General features: G+C 35.5%; 1 protein-coding gene across 1 annotated transcript in view; it reads right to left on the reverse strand.

The window, feature by feature from the left end:
- Positions 1-6829: 6829 nt before the first annotated feature.
- The window catches only part of Prp18 (pre-mRNA processing factor 18), a 118708-nt gene continuing 108076 nt past the window's right edge, over positions 6830-17461 (reverse strand). Inside the window, exon 9 of the mRNA XM_090415762.1 lies at positions 6830-6997. Within this exon, the coding sequence (XP_090271888.1) occupies positions 6911-6997 (87 nt within the window). The 3' untranslated portion in view covers positions 6830-6910. The remainder of the gene's footprint in view (positions 6998-17461) is intronic.

Here is a 17461-nt window from a genome sequence, read left to right on the forward strand (position 1 = left end):
CAATTTTTTCCATGGCATATGTCCATAAATGGGTGATATAGGAGAGTAGGTCACCTGCTGATCAGGATCGACGAAATCTGTACTGGTAGTCGCTTAATAGCTTAATTCTCAACTCCTCTACTTTCAAGGTAGAGGAGTTGAGAATTGATGGTTTTCTCCATCACTTTAGATAGGATTGAAGTGAGTGAGATAGGGCGGTAGTTAGATGGCAGCGATTTGTCACCCTTTTAGGAATGGGTTGAATATAAGCCAATTTCCAGGCTTTGGGATATATACAAGTGGAGTAAGAAGAGTATGAACAGACAGCACAGGATAGGAGTCAGTTCTGCTGCACAGACCTTCAGGACAATTGGAGGAAGGCCAATCAGGGCCATGGACTTTTTTGTGTCTAATTTTGACAACAGGTTTATGATCTCTTTCTGGCAAAAGGATACAGGGTATTGTATGTTGGGCAGTTGGAATGGCTGGGGGACATTTGTCATTGTCAGTTATGCATGCATTGGAGGCAAAGTGTGAAGCCAGGAGATTAGTTTTGTCTGTGAGTGATGTTGCAATTGAGCCATCTGGGTATGATAGGGGTGGGAGTAGTGTAGGGCAAAAGTTGTGACCGATTGCTTTGGCAAGAGACCAAAAAGCATGGCTGTCGGTAGGACAGGCTGCAAGTTTCTTGCTTTTTGCCTGTTCAAATTCTGTTTTGGAATCACTAATAATTGTGTGCATCTCTTTCGGGCTTCAGTATAGGCACTGAAGTACGATGGGGTTCTTAATTTGAGCCAGTTGTGGCATGCCTGATTTTTCATTTGTACAGCCTTGGCACATCTTTTGGAGAACAACGGTTTGGATAGGGGACGGCAGTTCAGGGAAGTGTGGGGAATGTATGTTTTTATGCCAGAGAGGATTATTTTGATATGTTCGGTGCCTCTGTTTGGATTGGAAGACTGCAAACAATAGTCCAACTATGGAAATGAAACATAGTAGTCTTGGAGGCTGTCCCATTTGGCACTGTTATAATGCCAAACTACTCTTGTGTAAGTGTGACTGTGTAAGCGTTGTTGCTTGGGGCAGGAGATGAGCACTAGGTTGAGGGCAGAATTACCCAGGGGGCTCACTACATTCACTGTGTATTTGGGGAGTGATTTGGGTTATCTGGTATTCTGGTCGGCTTGTGAGCAATTTGTGTAAGGTCGTTGGTGATGGCAAATGTTTCAGCACCTCTTCCAGTTGTGCAAGATCTGTACAACTGGAAGAGGAAAGCCAGTTGATGTTATGGCCATTAAAATCACCTAGGAGGACGATTTCACTATTAGGATATTAGAACTGGAGAAAATCAACTTTTAAGGAGAGGAAATTAAAGAGCTTGGAGTGGTTGGTGGTATTATGAGAGTGATAGGAACAGCAGATGAATTTGACTTAGTGAGGGAGGGATAATTTTAACCAAAGAAAGTCAAAGTTGGGCGATTCTAGGTTAGGTGTTCTTTGGCAGGGAATGTCAGAGCAGATATATGTGCAGACACCACCCTTGGGTCAAAAGGAGTTAAATAATGTATAGTTTGGATGGTTGAGATGGATAGTGCTGGGGGAAGGTGAGAATTGAGTTTCTGTTAAGAAGAGTAGGTGGGATTCGGTTGACTGCAGATGACAGTGGACACTATTAAGGTTGGAGTTGAGACCACGGATGCTGGTGTAGTGGATATGCAGGGTTTTGTGAGGCATGGCCTTGACCACAAGGGTCTTGCACATTTCCAATGCAGTGCCTGCATACTGGTCTCCTTGGTGGCTACTAGTGGCGTCACTTGGTTTTTGCACAAGTTTGGTTTGTTTGTAGTCTATGGTCCAGCTGTTGCCTCCATTTTGGTGATTTTCTTCTAGCTGTCTTCAGAGTTGGTTCCCTTTGTGCAAAGGTTAAATCAGATCGAGCACGTACACATGATTAGGCAATTGTCCTTAGTTGCTATTTATCGCCATTGGATGTGTTGGATTGGTGTATCACAGATCACTTTCATAAGATGTGGAAAGTTCATTCCGTCCTTTCTTTTGTTTACGGGTTCGAAATGATGGCATTTGACGATATTTCTGGGATCGAAGTTGCATTCACCTGCTAGTTTGCTGACGTCTCCTTTTAATGATTTACCATTTTCCCCTGGAAAGTTCAGAATAATGCCGATGAGTCTCCTGTTTTCGGCCTCGAGCGAACCATTGATGCGATTAGATTGTGGAGTTCATTGGCAGGTATGAATGCATTTGCGATCGGCCACTGATTGTCGAGTATCTCAAGCTTAGTTTCCAACTTTCAGATTTTGGAAGAGAAAGTATCGATCGTATTATTAAGGTGTTGTTTGAGATTTTCAACTCGTTTGCCTAGGTTCAGCAGCTGTTTAATGGAAGGAAGGCACATCGAACAGAAGAAAGGCTGGTTCAGTTTGATAAAAAGCTTGTGTGCTGATTTATCTATTTTTGCGCCCGAAGTATGTAGCCAGTTGCAACAGAAATCGCAAAATATACCTTTTTATCTTTCAGTAAATTTGGATTCGCAGCTGCAGCACTTCATATTGTCCTTAGGTTTGTTGGCTATCAGCTGTGCTGTGCTGACAGGACTCAAAGTAATCTTTCGTTGTTCTTTGTTGCCGCCATCTTTATTTCACACGGTAGGCATAGTGGACACTTTCACGTGGCTATTTTTTTTTTAATTGTAAAAATAACTGATATGAAGGACTATGGGTAATTACGAGTTGTGTGGAAGTAATTGGCTCCTTGGTAACCTGTTAGTTTTCTGTTTACTGGTTATTTTGCATAAAAAGTACTTGCAATTACGATAAAATTTGGGAGCACAAGTTTAACATACAGTAATTTCTCAGTATTTCAACCATATCTTAACCATAGCATCATTTGATCTTCAAATAACCTAAACATTAGCCAAATGGTTCTTTAATGGAATAACATTCGATGACCATTTGTTCGACTAGCTCCCGAAACATACTATGTAACTGCAGATTCAGTTAACAGTTTCCAGTCTGACTGGATAGCATATTTTCTCTTTAACCAATTAGACCCATGGATTATGGGCTTTTGTGAATGTATTTAGGTGGTTTGATAATTTCACTGTGTAATGCATGTGAGACCACTACTCTGCTTTTTTGGAGTCTGAAGAGACCTGAAAAAGTTCTTTGCTTCCTTTATAAAGCATGGTTTCCTGATTATCTTAACCTTTAATAATAATAGTGTGATAGTTACAATTTTTGTGGTCGAGATTCCCATAAAAAAACTAGCCAGCACAAAGATTTCTCAATGTAAACTAGATAACAGAGAAATCACTTTATATATTTAAAATATCAGCCCCACACATTACGATCTCAAGACCTATAACACAACGGTGTCATCTATGTATATATATAGACAGAGATTCCACAACTTAGTCCCATTGCCAATACTGTTCAGATGGAACCTAAGTTTGAATCTTAGCTAGGATGCAAAGAACCTCTATCAGGACTTTTCAACTAAAGTGACTTAGCTGGTCTCATAAGAAGGTAGTAGGATACTTCACTCTCCCCCTTCCTAGAAACTTGGGTGAAAAACAAGAGAGTGGCCAGAATAACACAACTTACAGGTATATAGTAGATAATATCCTACCATAAGCAAGGTTCCAAGATATTAAGTTGCTTGGCCATGACATGACACTGAGCCTAACACGAACAAGTGGGATATTAGATGACTTCTAAAGCATTCATTCATTTCCTATGAAGTTTTTTTTTTTTTTTTTTTTTTTTAAATGCATGCTTTACTGAAAAAATGGGAATTCAGAAAGTCTGGTGCATGACATTAGGTAGCAGATACTGTCATTTTTTATATTAAATTACATCTTTTGCAAGATACCTAAATAATAAAATTAAAATACACAAACTTTGTTATATTTATGGTTTTTTTTATATTTTTATATGATGTTTGAAGAAAGAGCTGTCAAAATAATTTGTCAGAAATATGTTTGTATAGTGAATTTGGGTGATTTTTATAGTGACGAAGTAAGAATAATTTACTCAGGTGGAGATAAAAGGAAAAAGGAGTTGCACTAGATTTTAATAAAAGAACAGCAAAGAGCATCATTAGCATAAACGCTGTCTGAATGACAGGATTATGGTGGTAAAAATGAGAGATTGGAATGGAGTTATAGGAGAAGGATGGGAGTATAGTAGGAAGATACGGACTAGGTAATAGAAATGAGAGAGGGGAAAGGTTAGTGGAATTCTGTAAAGAAAATAAGCTAATAATTACAAATACTTGGTTTAAAAAATCTAAGAGAAGACTATACACATGGAAAAAACCAGGAGATACGGAAAGGTATCAAATTGATTACATTATAGTAAAGCAAAGATACAAGAATAGTGTAAAAAATGCATGCACATATCCTGGAGCTGATATTTACTCTGACCACAACCTACTATTCATAGAAATAAATGTGAAACTAAAAAATAAATAAAAGAAGCTATGAAAAGGAAAAAATGGAACTTAGAGAAATTAAAAAATACCAAGGAATTTGGAAATAGATTGGAGAAAGAATTAGAGGAAACAAGTTTTGTCAAAACTGAAGATCCAGAAAAAAAATGGGAACAAATTAAAGAGAAAATTGCAGAAGAAGAAATTGGATATGTAAGAGCTAAAAGAATAAAAAAAACCTTGGATAACTAATGAGATGATTTCTCTAATGGAAGAAAGAAGAAAATGGAAACATAAAGACACCCCAGAAGGGAAAATACAATATAGAACCCTGAATGACAGATTGAGAAGGGAAGCAGAAAGAAGTAGAGAAGATTGGTTTAAAAAACAATGTGAAGAAATGGAAAATTATGAGAGTGGGAAGGTATGATCTTTTATATGAAAAAGCAAGAAGCATGAATAACAAGAGAAATGGAATTCGAGCTAGAGGCATAGAAAATAAGCATGGAGAAATCATAACTGAAGAAGATAAAATCCTAATGAGATGGAAGGAATACATTGAAGATCTATATGACAAGGAAAATAGACCAAATGAGTTGCCATTAGAAGATATAAAGAGGGTAAATGAAGATGATCTAGGCCCAGAGATTTTGAAGACAGAAGTAGAAATGGCCATTAAGGAACTAAAATGTGGAAAGTCAGAAGGAATAGATGAAATACCTGCAGAATTCCTGAAACAACTTTAGAAGAAAGGAACTGAAGAAATAACCAAAATAATAAATTTAATTTATAACAAAGGAGAACTACCAAAACATTTTATGACCTTAATATTTATACCTATACCAAAGAAAAGTAATGCAGTGAACTGCAAGGATTTTAGAACAATAAGCCTCATTTCCCATACATCAAAAATACTTATGAGAATCTTAACACGAAGAATTGCATCTAAAGTGGAAGAATTTCTTGGAGAAGATCAGTTTGGTTTCAGGAAGGGTAGGGGAACAAGAGATGCGAATGGACTGTTAAGAATAGTAACTGAAAGAAGTCTAGATGTGAATAAAGAAGTTAACATCTGTTATATAGATTTTGAGAAAGCTTTTGACTATGTAAAATGGGATAAGATGGTGGAAGTAATAGAAAAGATTGGAAAGACAGAAATCTAATTATCTCACTATATATGGAACAAACTGCCATGGTGAGAGATATATATGGTACAACAGAACCCAGTATCATTGGACGAGGAGTAAGACAAGACTGTTCTCTGTCACAAATTTTGTTCAACATGTATTCCAAAGCAATGTTAAAAGAAGCACTGGAGAATTTGGAAGAAGGAATAAAGATTGGAGGAAGACAGATATTTGCAATAAGAAATGCAGATGACGAGGCATTACTATCAAACACTGAAACAGGATTACAACATCTGTTGAACAGATTACTGGAATCCTGTATCAATTATGGAATGAAAATTAATATCAGAAAAACAAAGGTGATGAAAATAGCAAGGAAAGAGGCAAATATGGATATCAGAATAAAAGGGGAAAAATTGAATCAAGTAAAGACATTTAAATATCTAGGAAGTGTTATTAGCAGTGATGGAAGATGTAAAAGTGACATAAAAGCAAGAATAGCGATGGGAAGAGATGCCTTTAATAGAAAATGAAATTTATTCAGAAGTAAAATGGATAGAAACCTAAAGAAAAGACTAATAAAATGTTATGTGTGGAGTGTTGCCCTCTATGCATCTGAAACTTGGACATTGAAAAAAGAAGAAATTAAGATTTTGGAAAGCTTTGAGATGTGGATTTGGAGAAGGATGGAAAAAATCAAATGGAGAGATAAAATGACCAATGAAGAGGTCTTAAAAAGAGTAGAAGAAGAAAGAAGTCTGTTAAGGAGGATAAAAAGAAGCAAGGGAAACTGGATCGGACATATTGACATATTCTGAGAGGGAATGGAATCATCAGAGATGCCATCGAAGGAAAAATAGATGAAAAAGACCAAAGGAAGAGTAAGGAAAACAATGCTAGATGACATGCTCAATGGAGACAGGCAGCTTTCTCTTTCAAGACAACCTTGAAAGAGAAGGCTCAGAACAGAAGAGAGTGGAAGGGAAGTTTCTGCTACTAAAAGAAGAACCTGCTCAATTGCAGAATACTAAAGAGGTAGAGAAGTGAATTTTCTTTAGTAATGATGCTTTAGAATTTAGGCAGGACTTTTCAGCAGTAAGTGACTTCATTGTTTTCTATACTGAAAGTTGATTGTACTTGAACACATCTTATTTTATGCATTTTAATATAACAAAAATATGTAAATGTTGAAAATATGCTGTAATACATGGTCATAAAGTGTCTCAATATTTATGTGTCTACATAAGATTATTAAAATTAATTTTGTGTAACAATCTAGTTATTTACCAGTTTATTTTAATTTTTATTTGGTCTTACAAATGATTGTTATTTGAACATTTTATACTTCAGTGATTTCAGTCACAATAAGCGTTATATTCTACTGAGCGTGATGGAGCAGTTGGAAAGAACTTCTGACATTGAGTCATTAGCCTTTTTAATGCCTAAAGAAAGAGAAAAAAATATGTTGCAATTTTAAACTAATTCAAATTTTTATTAGGCATTCAGAATGCAAATTATAGAAATCACAGAATATATGTTCCTCTACAGCAAAGTATCTTAACCAAGGGTATGGGAAGGGAGTCATCTAAAGGATGCAGGAGGAATATCACCTTCCAGGTTCATATGCCTGTTTACAAAAGAAATAGATATCTGGGAAAACTAGTACAACTGAAATGATTCCAACTACACACACTCACTTGAATTCCTTTTCCAATAACCTGATGAAGTTGCTATTAACTATATGTATTTGATAAGCGATCATCTCTTTTGGTCAGGATTTCATTACTAAATGATGAAGACAGCTTTTGTTTCAAACTCAGTATTTATTACTGTATAAGCATGAATGTTGTTAAAGAAATACTTATGCCATCAGAGGTTTCTTCAATTAATACGAAAAAACACAAGGGATAAGTAATACTGTTTATTTAAGGACATATATTTCAGCCTGAATATTACAGGCCATTATCAATGGCAGCAATAATTAATTGGCAAGTAGACTACAAACAATGGACTGATTTAAAAAAGTAAGAACTGTGCGAATGTTATACATAAAACAATGGAATGGTATAACTGAGAGAAATATTGCAATATTGATAATTCATTAACTATTTAAAAAAAAAATGATGATTGATGTGTGATTACAATAAGACTTTCCCATATCTTAGATAGAGAGAGGCAGTCATCCTGATTTAAGTTCGGATAGTGAGGAAAGGCCTCAGCACTTTCTTTAAACAGGCTTTCAAATTTATACCAACATCAATGAAGTAAGCATGTTTCAGACCACAGGATGTTGTGGTCCGTATCTATTCCATGCTGTGCCAAGCCAGAATTTTCAGATTTACTGTTGCTAATGTAAGAGTGCTGTTCTTGTATTCTCTTTTCTACACAGCTATCAGGAAGAGATAGAGGAGACTATCTTTTGAAGATGGAAACTATGCTGATAATTTGTTGATAGAAATAAAAGTAGCATTAAATTGTATTTCTTAAGAATTCTGGAAATGAGTTCTGAGATGCCAGGAATGTAAGGAATTAGTTCTTGTTTGAATTAGGAGACTATAAGAATTAAAAAACTGTTCCATGGTCCTTTCTGAGAAGCCTTTCTTTTGATGATTAGGATTTCCTGCTGTAATAGTTGAAGTGTAGAACAAACAGTTCAAGCATGTTCCAATAAAGTTTTTATAATTTTATAATATAACACATTAACAAGTAAAGATAAGAAAGTTGTTATTCCTCTTTATAAGGCCTTGGTATGCCCACATCTGGATTATTGTGCTCAAAGTCTGGTTCCCTGGGTTTCTTGGGGATGAGAAAGCAGTGGAGAGGATTCAGAGGCAAGTGACCAAAATGGTGAATGGCCTGCAGAATGTTCCCTATGAGAATAGATTGAAAGTGTATGGATTGAAGAAGTTGGTTGATAGGAGAAAAAAGAGGACATATGATAGAAACATTTAAGTTGCATAAAGGATTTTATAGGAGCTTAGAATTTTAGAGGGACCAGAACAAGGGGTCATCCCAGGAAGTTGAATAAAGGTGTGGTCAGTAGGGGTGTGAGGACTAGATTTTTTTTTTTTTGCTTGGAGAGTGGTGAATGAGTCTTGTGAGTGCTTTTTCTGTTAATGGGTTCAAGGAGAGGTATGACAGATTGTGTGGATAGCTTGATTTCTGCAATGAGTCTTTGGAATCCATGGAGATGCCTGTATAATAATAATAATTCCAGTCTTCTGTGATGGAGCAAGTTGATTGCTGTTGAATGTAGTGTCCAGTGAAAGTAGGCGTCTATGCAGTCAAGAAATGGATGACGAGGAATGTCTTTCTTATGTATCTTGGGTAAACCATAAAAGTTACTCTTTTATTAGAGGATTGACCAGTTTACCAAGAATTGGATTACAATCCCACTAACAGAAACTCAGAAAACTGAACTCTTTACTAGATGAAGTTGTAAGCCTTGACGGAGACACCATAGAGAAACTTAGAACTTATTTTGCTAGAACCTCTAGGTTCTATGGTTTACACAAGAAAGAATTCCTCTTCTAGATGAAAAGTAAGTTTCACCAGCCTTAGCCAACCTGTTTATGGAAAATTTCAAAATGAATGCAATCAAAAACTATCAGAAGAAACCAAAAATTTGGTTAGGAACAATGGATGAATTAATTTCAAAGATTATCTGAACAGCTTGCATCCCAATATAAAATTTGACAAGTATATCAAGGATCACAAAAAAGTACTGTTCCTTGATATACTTGTCAAAATAAAAAGTTTCTGTATACAGAAAACCTACCACAGTGGGAAGATTTTTAAATGCTACTTCACACTATCTTCCATTACAAAAGATTTAAAACATTATGACATAGAGCATACAATATATAGAACATCAATTAAAAGGAATGAAGAACTGTACTACCTGAGACAGAACCTTGCACTCAATGGTTATGAAACCCAAGATGATAAACAAAATTCTTAATATACCTCCTTTTACTTGAACAAGATTTTAAGAAAGCAATCATGCTACCTTATATCAAGAATGTTATAGAAAAAGTGGTGGTGTTGCTTCGTGAGTACAACACATCAAAATAGTTTTTTTTTTTTTTTTTACCTTTGCTTAAAATCTCTGCATTCTTACATCCACCAAAACCTCCACAACATCCCATAAAAAAACCAGGCATTTAAGAGATTCATTACTCTTGTGACATTTGCTATATAGACAAGGAAGGTCAGGGGAGATCCACATGTCTGAACATGCAGATCTCCCCTTCTTTTTTCAACATCTTTTATGCTGAAAAAAGAAGACAGCATAAATCAGGCTTGGTCCCACACAGCTACAAGAGACCACAATGTAACAAAACTCAATGCTTACACCAAGTTTGGTCTGCTTTCATTAAAAACCTAACTGCCATGGACCTAGGATATAACATGCACAATGCCATAGAATGTGACAGCAACAACTTGCAGTGTTCCAACATGCATAGTAATGAAATTGATGTGCACTTATTCTGGTTACTTATTTATATATATCAACTGTCTCTAGTCTTTTTTTTTTTTTTACTATTATCCTTGATAATGCAAGTTTGATGACTTATGAAAACTTTTCGGGTTATAATTGTTTATTTTTTTAATATGAAATTGTTATTTATCTTAAAATGTGGTGTCTCAATACCAAAAGTTATCCACAGACATTCCTCTTCATCCAACTGTCGACTGTATAGATTCACCTATTTACTGAATAGCCAAATTTTTAGGTAGTTTCTTTTTTGAAACTGCAGTATATGCCAAAAAAGATTATTCCAACTATAGTTCTTATTCAACATTATAATATTTTGTTTAAAATAATACTAATTATTTGCCAGTATCCTTGGCAAAGTAATTAGCAAATTGATCTCCAACAACAGGCTGCAGTTTGTATCATGCCACAAGCATTGTTGTTTGTGATCGACTTTAGCTGTGAGATGAATTTCATTTTATAGCCTACAATGCTGCTTATCAGTCCATGACCAAAATTTCCATTTTTGGTCTCTAGAGCAGAGTTTTTGAACTATCATCATCAAATTCCTGACATGTACCCTCAAAGGAGTGTACAGGATATGATAGTACTACATAAAAAACTTATACCATTACTAACTTCCTATCTACAATTTTCCTCCAAATTAATCTGTTACCTGTCAAGACTCCACCATTATCAGATCTTATATTTCTGTCTTCTAAGGCACTTTTTGCTGTATCAATTCACCTACATCCTCTGGGTCTTTTTGTTGCCAATCTGGCAGAGAACACTTTTTTGCTAATCTTTCCTTTTCCATTCTGTTTAAGTGACCAAACTACCTGAGATTAGCTCTGCTAACAACGTCAAGTTCTTTTCTAATATCTTCGTTTTTAATATGACATTGTCACTGATGCAATCTGTTCATGCACCTAATCTTTCTCAGGACTTCATATCTGCAGTCTCTAGTCTCTGGTCAAGTATTTTATTTCTAACCCAGCTCTCAGATCTGTAAGTTAAAATTGGTTTGAACACTGTCTTGTAGCTAATTTAGTGTACTGACTAATTTCTGTCTTATTCCATATAAATTTATTTAGCTGACTTCCTACCATACCAGCTTTGTTGATTCTGTTGTCTATTTCCATATTTAATTTACTATCTAAAGTAAATTAAATAAGGCTAGTTTTAACTTATGCATTTGAAATAAGATGCTGAAATAGTTAACACTGAACAGTTAAACAGTATCTACAGATACAAACTCTTACAAAAATTGGGAAAAACAAATGACAAAAGCATGTTAACAGATGCACAACATAAACATATTACTTCAGTGACACATTCAATGCATATGTTAGAAGGCACAACCTAACCACAGAAATGAGGCATAGAAGTCATGAAAGTCATCTCACTTGGTGCTGTTATACTGCCAGACTACTCTTGATTGAGAAAGGCTCTGCGAGCATTGTTCCAAGGGAGAAAAGATAAGAACTAAATTGCAGTCGGAATTACCTCACTAGTAACCTTCCAAGTACACTGTGAAACAGATGTCTAGGGTGTTTTGGAAGTAGAGATTTCTGGTAGTAATATGAACTCGTGCAAAGTTATTAATGATGGCAAATGTCTTGGTATCTCTGCCTGCTTGATATGTGCAACTGAAGGAGGGATAATCATGACTTCTATTTCTCATTCCTGTGGTTAGGTTGTTATTTTTGGCCTCCCTGCCTGCTTGATAAGTGCAACTGTGGAGGAGGAGAGCCAACTGATATTATGGACATTAAAATCTCCTATGAAGATAATATCACTGCCAGGAAAGTGAACTGGAGAAAGTCAATTTTAAGAAGATAAAATCAGATTTCACAGTGGCTGGTTGCATTGGGATTCATTTGCAGTAGCAACAGCAAATGAATTTGAATAGGTGGGGTGGAGAGATTTTCAGCCAAAGAAGATCAAAGACAGGCAATTCTAAGTTACATGCTGTCTGGTATACTATGTCAGAGAAAATAATTGCACAGATGCCATCCTAGGAGTGAAAGAGAGTGTGTGTGCATTTAAGAAAGTCAGATGACTAATGCTTGAGAGAAATGAGATTTGGGTTTCTGGCATGATAAGCAAGTGGGGATTTTGCTGACTGGGTTGGAGCTGAGACAATGTATGTTTGTAAAGTGAATTTGGAAAGTTTTGTAGGAAATTATGTGTTATCCAATAATCTTTAGACATATGTGGGCATAATTTGAAAATATTTATGAGGAGAGAGATTTGTTGTGAAAAATAACTAATCAATAATAAACAGCATCTATGTATATTGGTAGCTTAGTATTGAAATGAAAATAATCCTGCATAATGAAAAAAATCTGAAAATAAGCTGTGATTAATTTTTAAATCCTCCAAAATTGTAACAATTTTGTGGAAGTACCAAATAAAAACTCTCGGAAGACCTGTAACCTCTAGAGAGTGTGTCCCCTGGGTGGGGGATAGGGAAGTCCACCAGATATGGTGGGGTGGTCCGAATATGTTGAATAAGGACTCGTGGACCAACAGGGCCACAGGGGGCTATCATCTTGATAGCAAGGGAAGCGGCTTTCCCATGGTTCCCTAGCTGGGTCTGTTCTCTCTCTTCCCTCTTCTTTGAAGCAGGCTCCCTTGCTCTTTAATCTTTCCTATATGGCATTCCTCGCCCAACTCTTAAAATCTTGGAAATCAAGGAAACAATGAAGATGAACTACAAAAATCATTATGCAGTCTAAATAATCTGATAAAAACCTATGGTATGGAAATATCAACAGATATTCAAACAAAAGTCTTGGCCTTCAAAGGTGCTAATCCAATAAGAAATGAAATAGTAATAAACAACAAAATAATAGAGCAAGTAAATACATTCAAATATTTAGAATGCACAATGTCATATGAAAATGAAGCTGATATAGAACCGAAGCTGTCAAACTTTTTAAAAGTAACAGGCATTATAAATAAAATTTTTAAACCTAATTATGTACAAAAACACACGAATAAGAATCTACAATACAGTAGCTAAACCTACCTTACTTTATGGCAGTGAGATATGGACAATAAAAAAAGCAGATGAAAGAAGAATTGAATCACCCGAAATGAAATTTCTGCACAGAACTGAAGGAAAATGGACAAATGAAAAGCAGCGAAATCAGAAAAAAACTTGGAATTACAACCTCCCTAAATGAAAGTTATTTGCTATAGACAAAAATGGAAAGAACACATACTGAGAATGAATAGAAGCAGAATACCTAAACAAATCTAAATTACCACCCAAAAGGTGCTCGATACAGAGGAAGACCCTTAAAAAGATGGAATTGAGTCCGGAACAGGCCACTTGGCCCATAAGACTGGAAAGGAAGAAAAAGAAGAAGACCAAATAAAAAAATTTCCATCATCTAAAATAATTCTTTCATCAAAATAGAAAATTATGTAGCCTCAATTTTTAATTTGACAATTCAGATGGAATGATCCCATATTTAATTTGTCATCTTCACTAAAAATTGTGTCTAAATAACTGAAATGTTGTACTTGTTCTACAGGTTTTCCATTAAGGATGTTTCCCATATTCCAGCCTATTTTCATAGTATCATTTTTAATGCTGATTTTTACACTAAATTTCTTACAGCACTTATTCAATTTAGTTAAGAAATCCTGAAACTTTTACTGGATTTAATTGAGTATAGCATCTATAAAAAAGTAGAGCTTAGATTGATATTAGCTTTAATAATGCTTTCTTTCATCATGAGATCCATATTGTCTAAGATCAAACCATATTCTTGAATCTCCTTCAATTCTTAAGTGCTGGCTTACAACTTAAATATAGACTATACATTTACACCATATAACTGCAGTGTCAAACAGCTTTTCTCATGTGCACCTTGTCTATGTAATATGCCTATTGTGTATCTACAACACTTCAATATACAGATCCATGTTATATTCTCATGATTTCTCAATTATATGTCTTAAAGGAAAAGAAAGCATACCAAAAGTTCTTAGCAAATAAGTCAACAGATACCCTAAAAGAATACCAAGAAAAATGCAAGAGAGCTAAGCTATGTATAAAAGTAGTTAAACAAAAGTCATAGGAAGCCTTTGGTAAGAATATGGAAAATAAATATCAGAAAGTTAACAAAATGTTCTGGAGGCTATTGAAGCAGCTTAGAATTGGAGGAAAAAGCCTATGGCAAAAGGAATCAAATATGATAAACGTGACACAAAAGTTGAAGATAAGAATATCCTAAATGTCTGGAGTAATTACTTTGAAAGACTGTTAAATGAACCAAGCAATGACAGACCCGTAATAGAAAATTTTCAGGAGGAATGCAAAGAAGAGCACATATTAATATTTGAGGTAGAAAATGCCATCAAAAACTTGAAATGTGGAAAAGCAATTGCAGTAGATGATATCTGACCAACAATACTTAAGCATGGAGGTATAAAAGTTTTGCAGTGGCTACAATGCATAAGCAGACAGAGACTGAAGAATATAAAGATTACTTAGAGAAGTCAGAAGAGCCATTGCCATCAAGCAGGACGAGGGATAAGTTTTATACTAATAAATGTGAAGAGAGAGTTCCAGATGAGCAGGCACAATTATAAAAGGTTGTTTCATTTAGTTTGTGACCTAAAGCTCAAGTTTAAGCCCAAATTGAATGTCATCAAAGATGGAAAAGGAGCACTGCTAACAGAAAAATTGGAAATCAAAAAAGATGGAAAGAATACTATGAGGAACTGTACAACAAAGTGGATAAAGAAAATTTGGAGGAGTCCTCTCACTAGGAAAATTTCACTTTCGAATCTCCACTTAGGCATGAAGTTGAAAGAACAGTTAAGCAGCTTAACAGCAATAAGGATGCAGATGGAATCCCAGCAGAGTTAATTAACACAGGGAATGGAGGGATAAGAGTGTTTCAAAGATTGATTACAAGGATATGGGAGACAGGATCATGGCATAGAGACTGGAAATAGTTGGTTTTCATACCACTACATAAGAAGGGAGATATGAAGGATTGCAAGAACTATTAGTTTAATATCTCATGCAAGCAAGATTTTATTGAAGATCATTCTAAATAGGATTGAAACCCTTCCTCAGGCACAGATGTCTGAGGAACAAGCAGGTTTTAGGAAAGGTAAGGGTACCAGAGATCAGATCCTTTGCCTTAGACTGATCATAGAAAAGTATAAAGAATTTATTCTTAGACTACTCTAAAGCTTTTGACTATGTTCAGCATGTGAAATTGTGGGAAGTAATGAAAAGAATGGGTTTTCCTCAACACACTATCAGGTTGATAGCTAATTTGTACAGGGAGCAAGAAACCACAGTTGGCTACAGGTTAAAAAGGGAGTTAGGCAAGGATGTTTAATATCTATGCTGAGGACGTCATGCATGAAGCATTGAATGAACTCAAGACAGGAATTAGGGATTGATTAGTGATCTGAGGTGTGCTGATGATACTATACTCCTCTGTAACAACAAGGAAGAACTACGAAAAATTCTTGACAAAGTTAATGAGATCAGTAATAACAGAGGACTTCAGCTCAGTCCTAGCAAGATAAAGATTATGTTATATAAGTGGATATTAAATCCAGCATTATTTCAAAGCCAACTGTAAAAACTATGAAAGTTTCGTACAAAGTTCGACCAGAGAGTTTACGGGAATATGCTCACCGGCATTTACGAGATTCCACAGCACACACTTTATAGAAGACATGATCGCTGCCCAAGGCCAGTACAGTAAAACCTTGATAAGGTTTCACTGGCCTGACATGTTTCAAATTGGTTGGTTCTCTCCAGAGACCAGGCAGAAACCTTAAGAGAGCAAAAACTCTCATTCAGTACTACGGAACACGAAGTGTCGGAGAGATGTATTTTTCATAAGTGAACTCTCAGTTGGTGTGTAAAGTATTTACTAAAATAAAGAGCCAAAAGGCTTCATTTTGGCAATGCACAATTATATACATCAAGTGGATATTAAATCCAGCATTATTTCATAGTTTCTACATTTGGCTTTGAAATAAAGCTGGATTTAATATCCACTTAATTTATATAATTGTGCATTGCAAAAATAAAGAGCCTTTTGGCTCTTTATTTTAGTAAATAAAGATTATGGTTCTCAAAGGAAATACAGACAGGGAATCTGCTGAGATAAGTGTACCTTAACGGAGAACGAATTAAGGAAGTCAGCAAGCTTTAGTAGCTGGGATCCATTATTAATGTGAAGAATTGTTGTTCAGAAGAAGATTAGGAATGGCTAAAACAACAGTTAGAGACTTATCTAATATCTGGAAGGATGGATCTATCCCCATAGGTACAGAGAGTTGAGGATTTTGAATGCAGTTGTTTTTCCAACACTGACTTATGGATGTGAGACTTGGTACTTAAAGAAGTCAGATAAGAAAAGGATAGCTGTTTTTAAGATGGATGTGGTGTTACAGAAGGCTGTTGAGGATATCACATACTGAAAAGCGTAGAAGTGAATGGGTGTTAGAAAAGATCAGTAGAACTTCAAGGCTCCTTAAGAATACTGACAGACGAAAGTTTCTCTAGACACACACACACCAACATCAATGAGATGGATGGATGGTGTGGAGTGACTGATGTTCAGAGAGTTGAAGTCTCAGAAAAGCATACAACAGGATCATATGGCGAGGACTGGTGTGGCACATCACCGAGACCATGTGGCATCTGTGGATGTCCAACAAACAGAAGATGATTTCCTGCATAATTCAGAGAGCCTGGTCAGAAGGTTAAATTCTCAATGATTGGAGAAGAGCTCTCATAGTACCATCTGTAATAAAGGGAATAAAACTGAATGTGAGAATTACAGAGGAATTTCTCTACTAAGTGTTCCAGGTAAGATTTATGCAAGCATATTTGAAAAGAGGTTGAGAAAGATTGTGGAAGAGAAACATGGAGAAGAACAAGCTGGGTTCAGGCCAAATAGAGGTTGTCAAGATCAGATTTTCACTTTAAGACAAACAGTTGAGAAATTGCAGGAATATGACAAGGATCCATATTTAAGTTTTGTAGATCTGGAAAAGGCATATTTGCAACTTGCCCAGAGAAAAACTTTTTAAAACACTATAATTATATGGGGTGAATGGAACATTATACAGAGCAATACACAGTTTATATTTAAATTGTCAGTCAGCAAGTAGAATTGAAGGAAATACAGGAAGATGGTATGATGTAAAATCAGGGATAAGACAAGGATGCACATTATCTCCACTCTTATTCATCATTTATATGAATGAATCACATTATGAAAGAAAGTGGAAATTAGGCCTAATATTATAATTGGAGATGTCAAACTTAGCTCTTTGCTTTATGCAGATGATGCACTCATCTGCACATCTAGTGCAAGTCACCAAGATTCTCTAATTGAATTGAATAACAGCTGTAACAAATTTGGTATGAAAG

This window comes from Typopeltis vanoorti, chromosome 1 (genome assembly GCF_054136105.1).
Source record: "Typopeltis vanoorti isolate ZY-2024b chromosome 1, IOZ_Tvanoo_1.0, whole genome shotgun sequence".
NCBI classification, from domain to species: domain Eukaryota; kingdom Metazoa; phylum Arthropoda; class Arachnida; order Uropygi; family Thelyphonidae; genus Typopeltis; species Typopeltis vanoorti.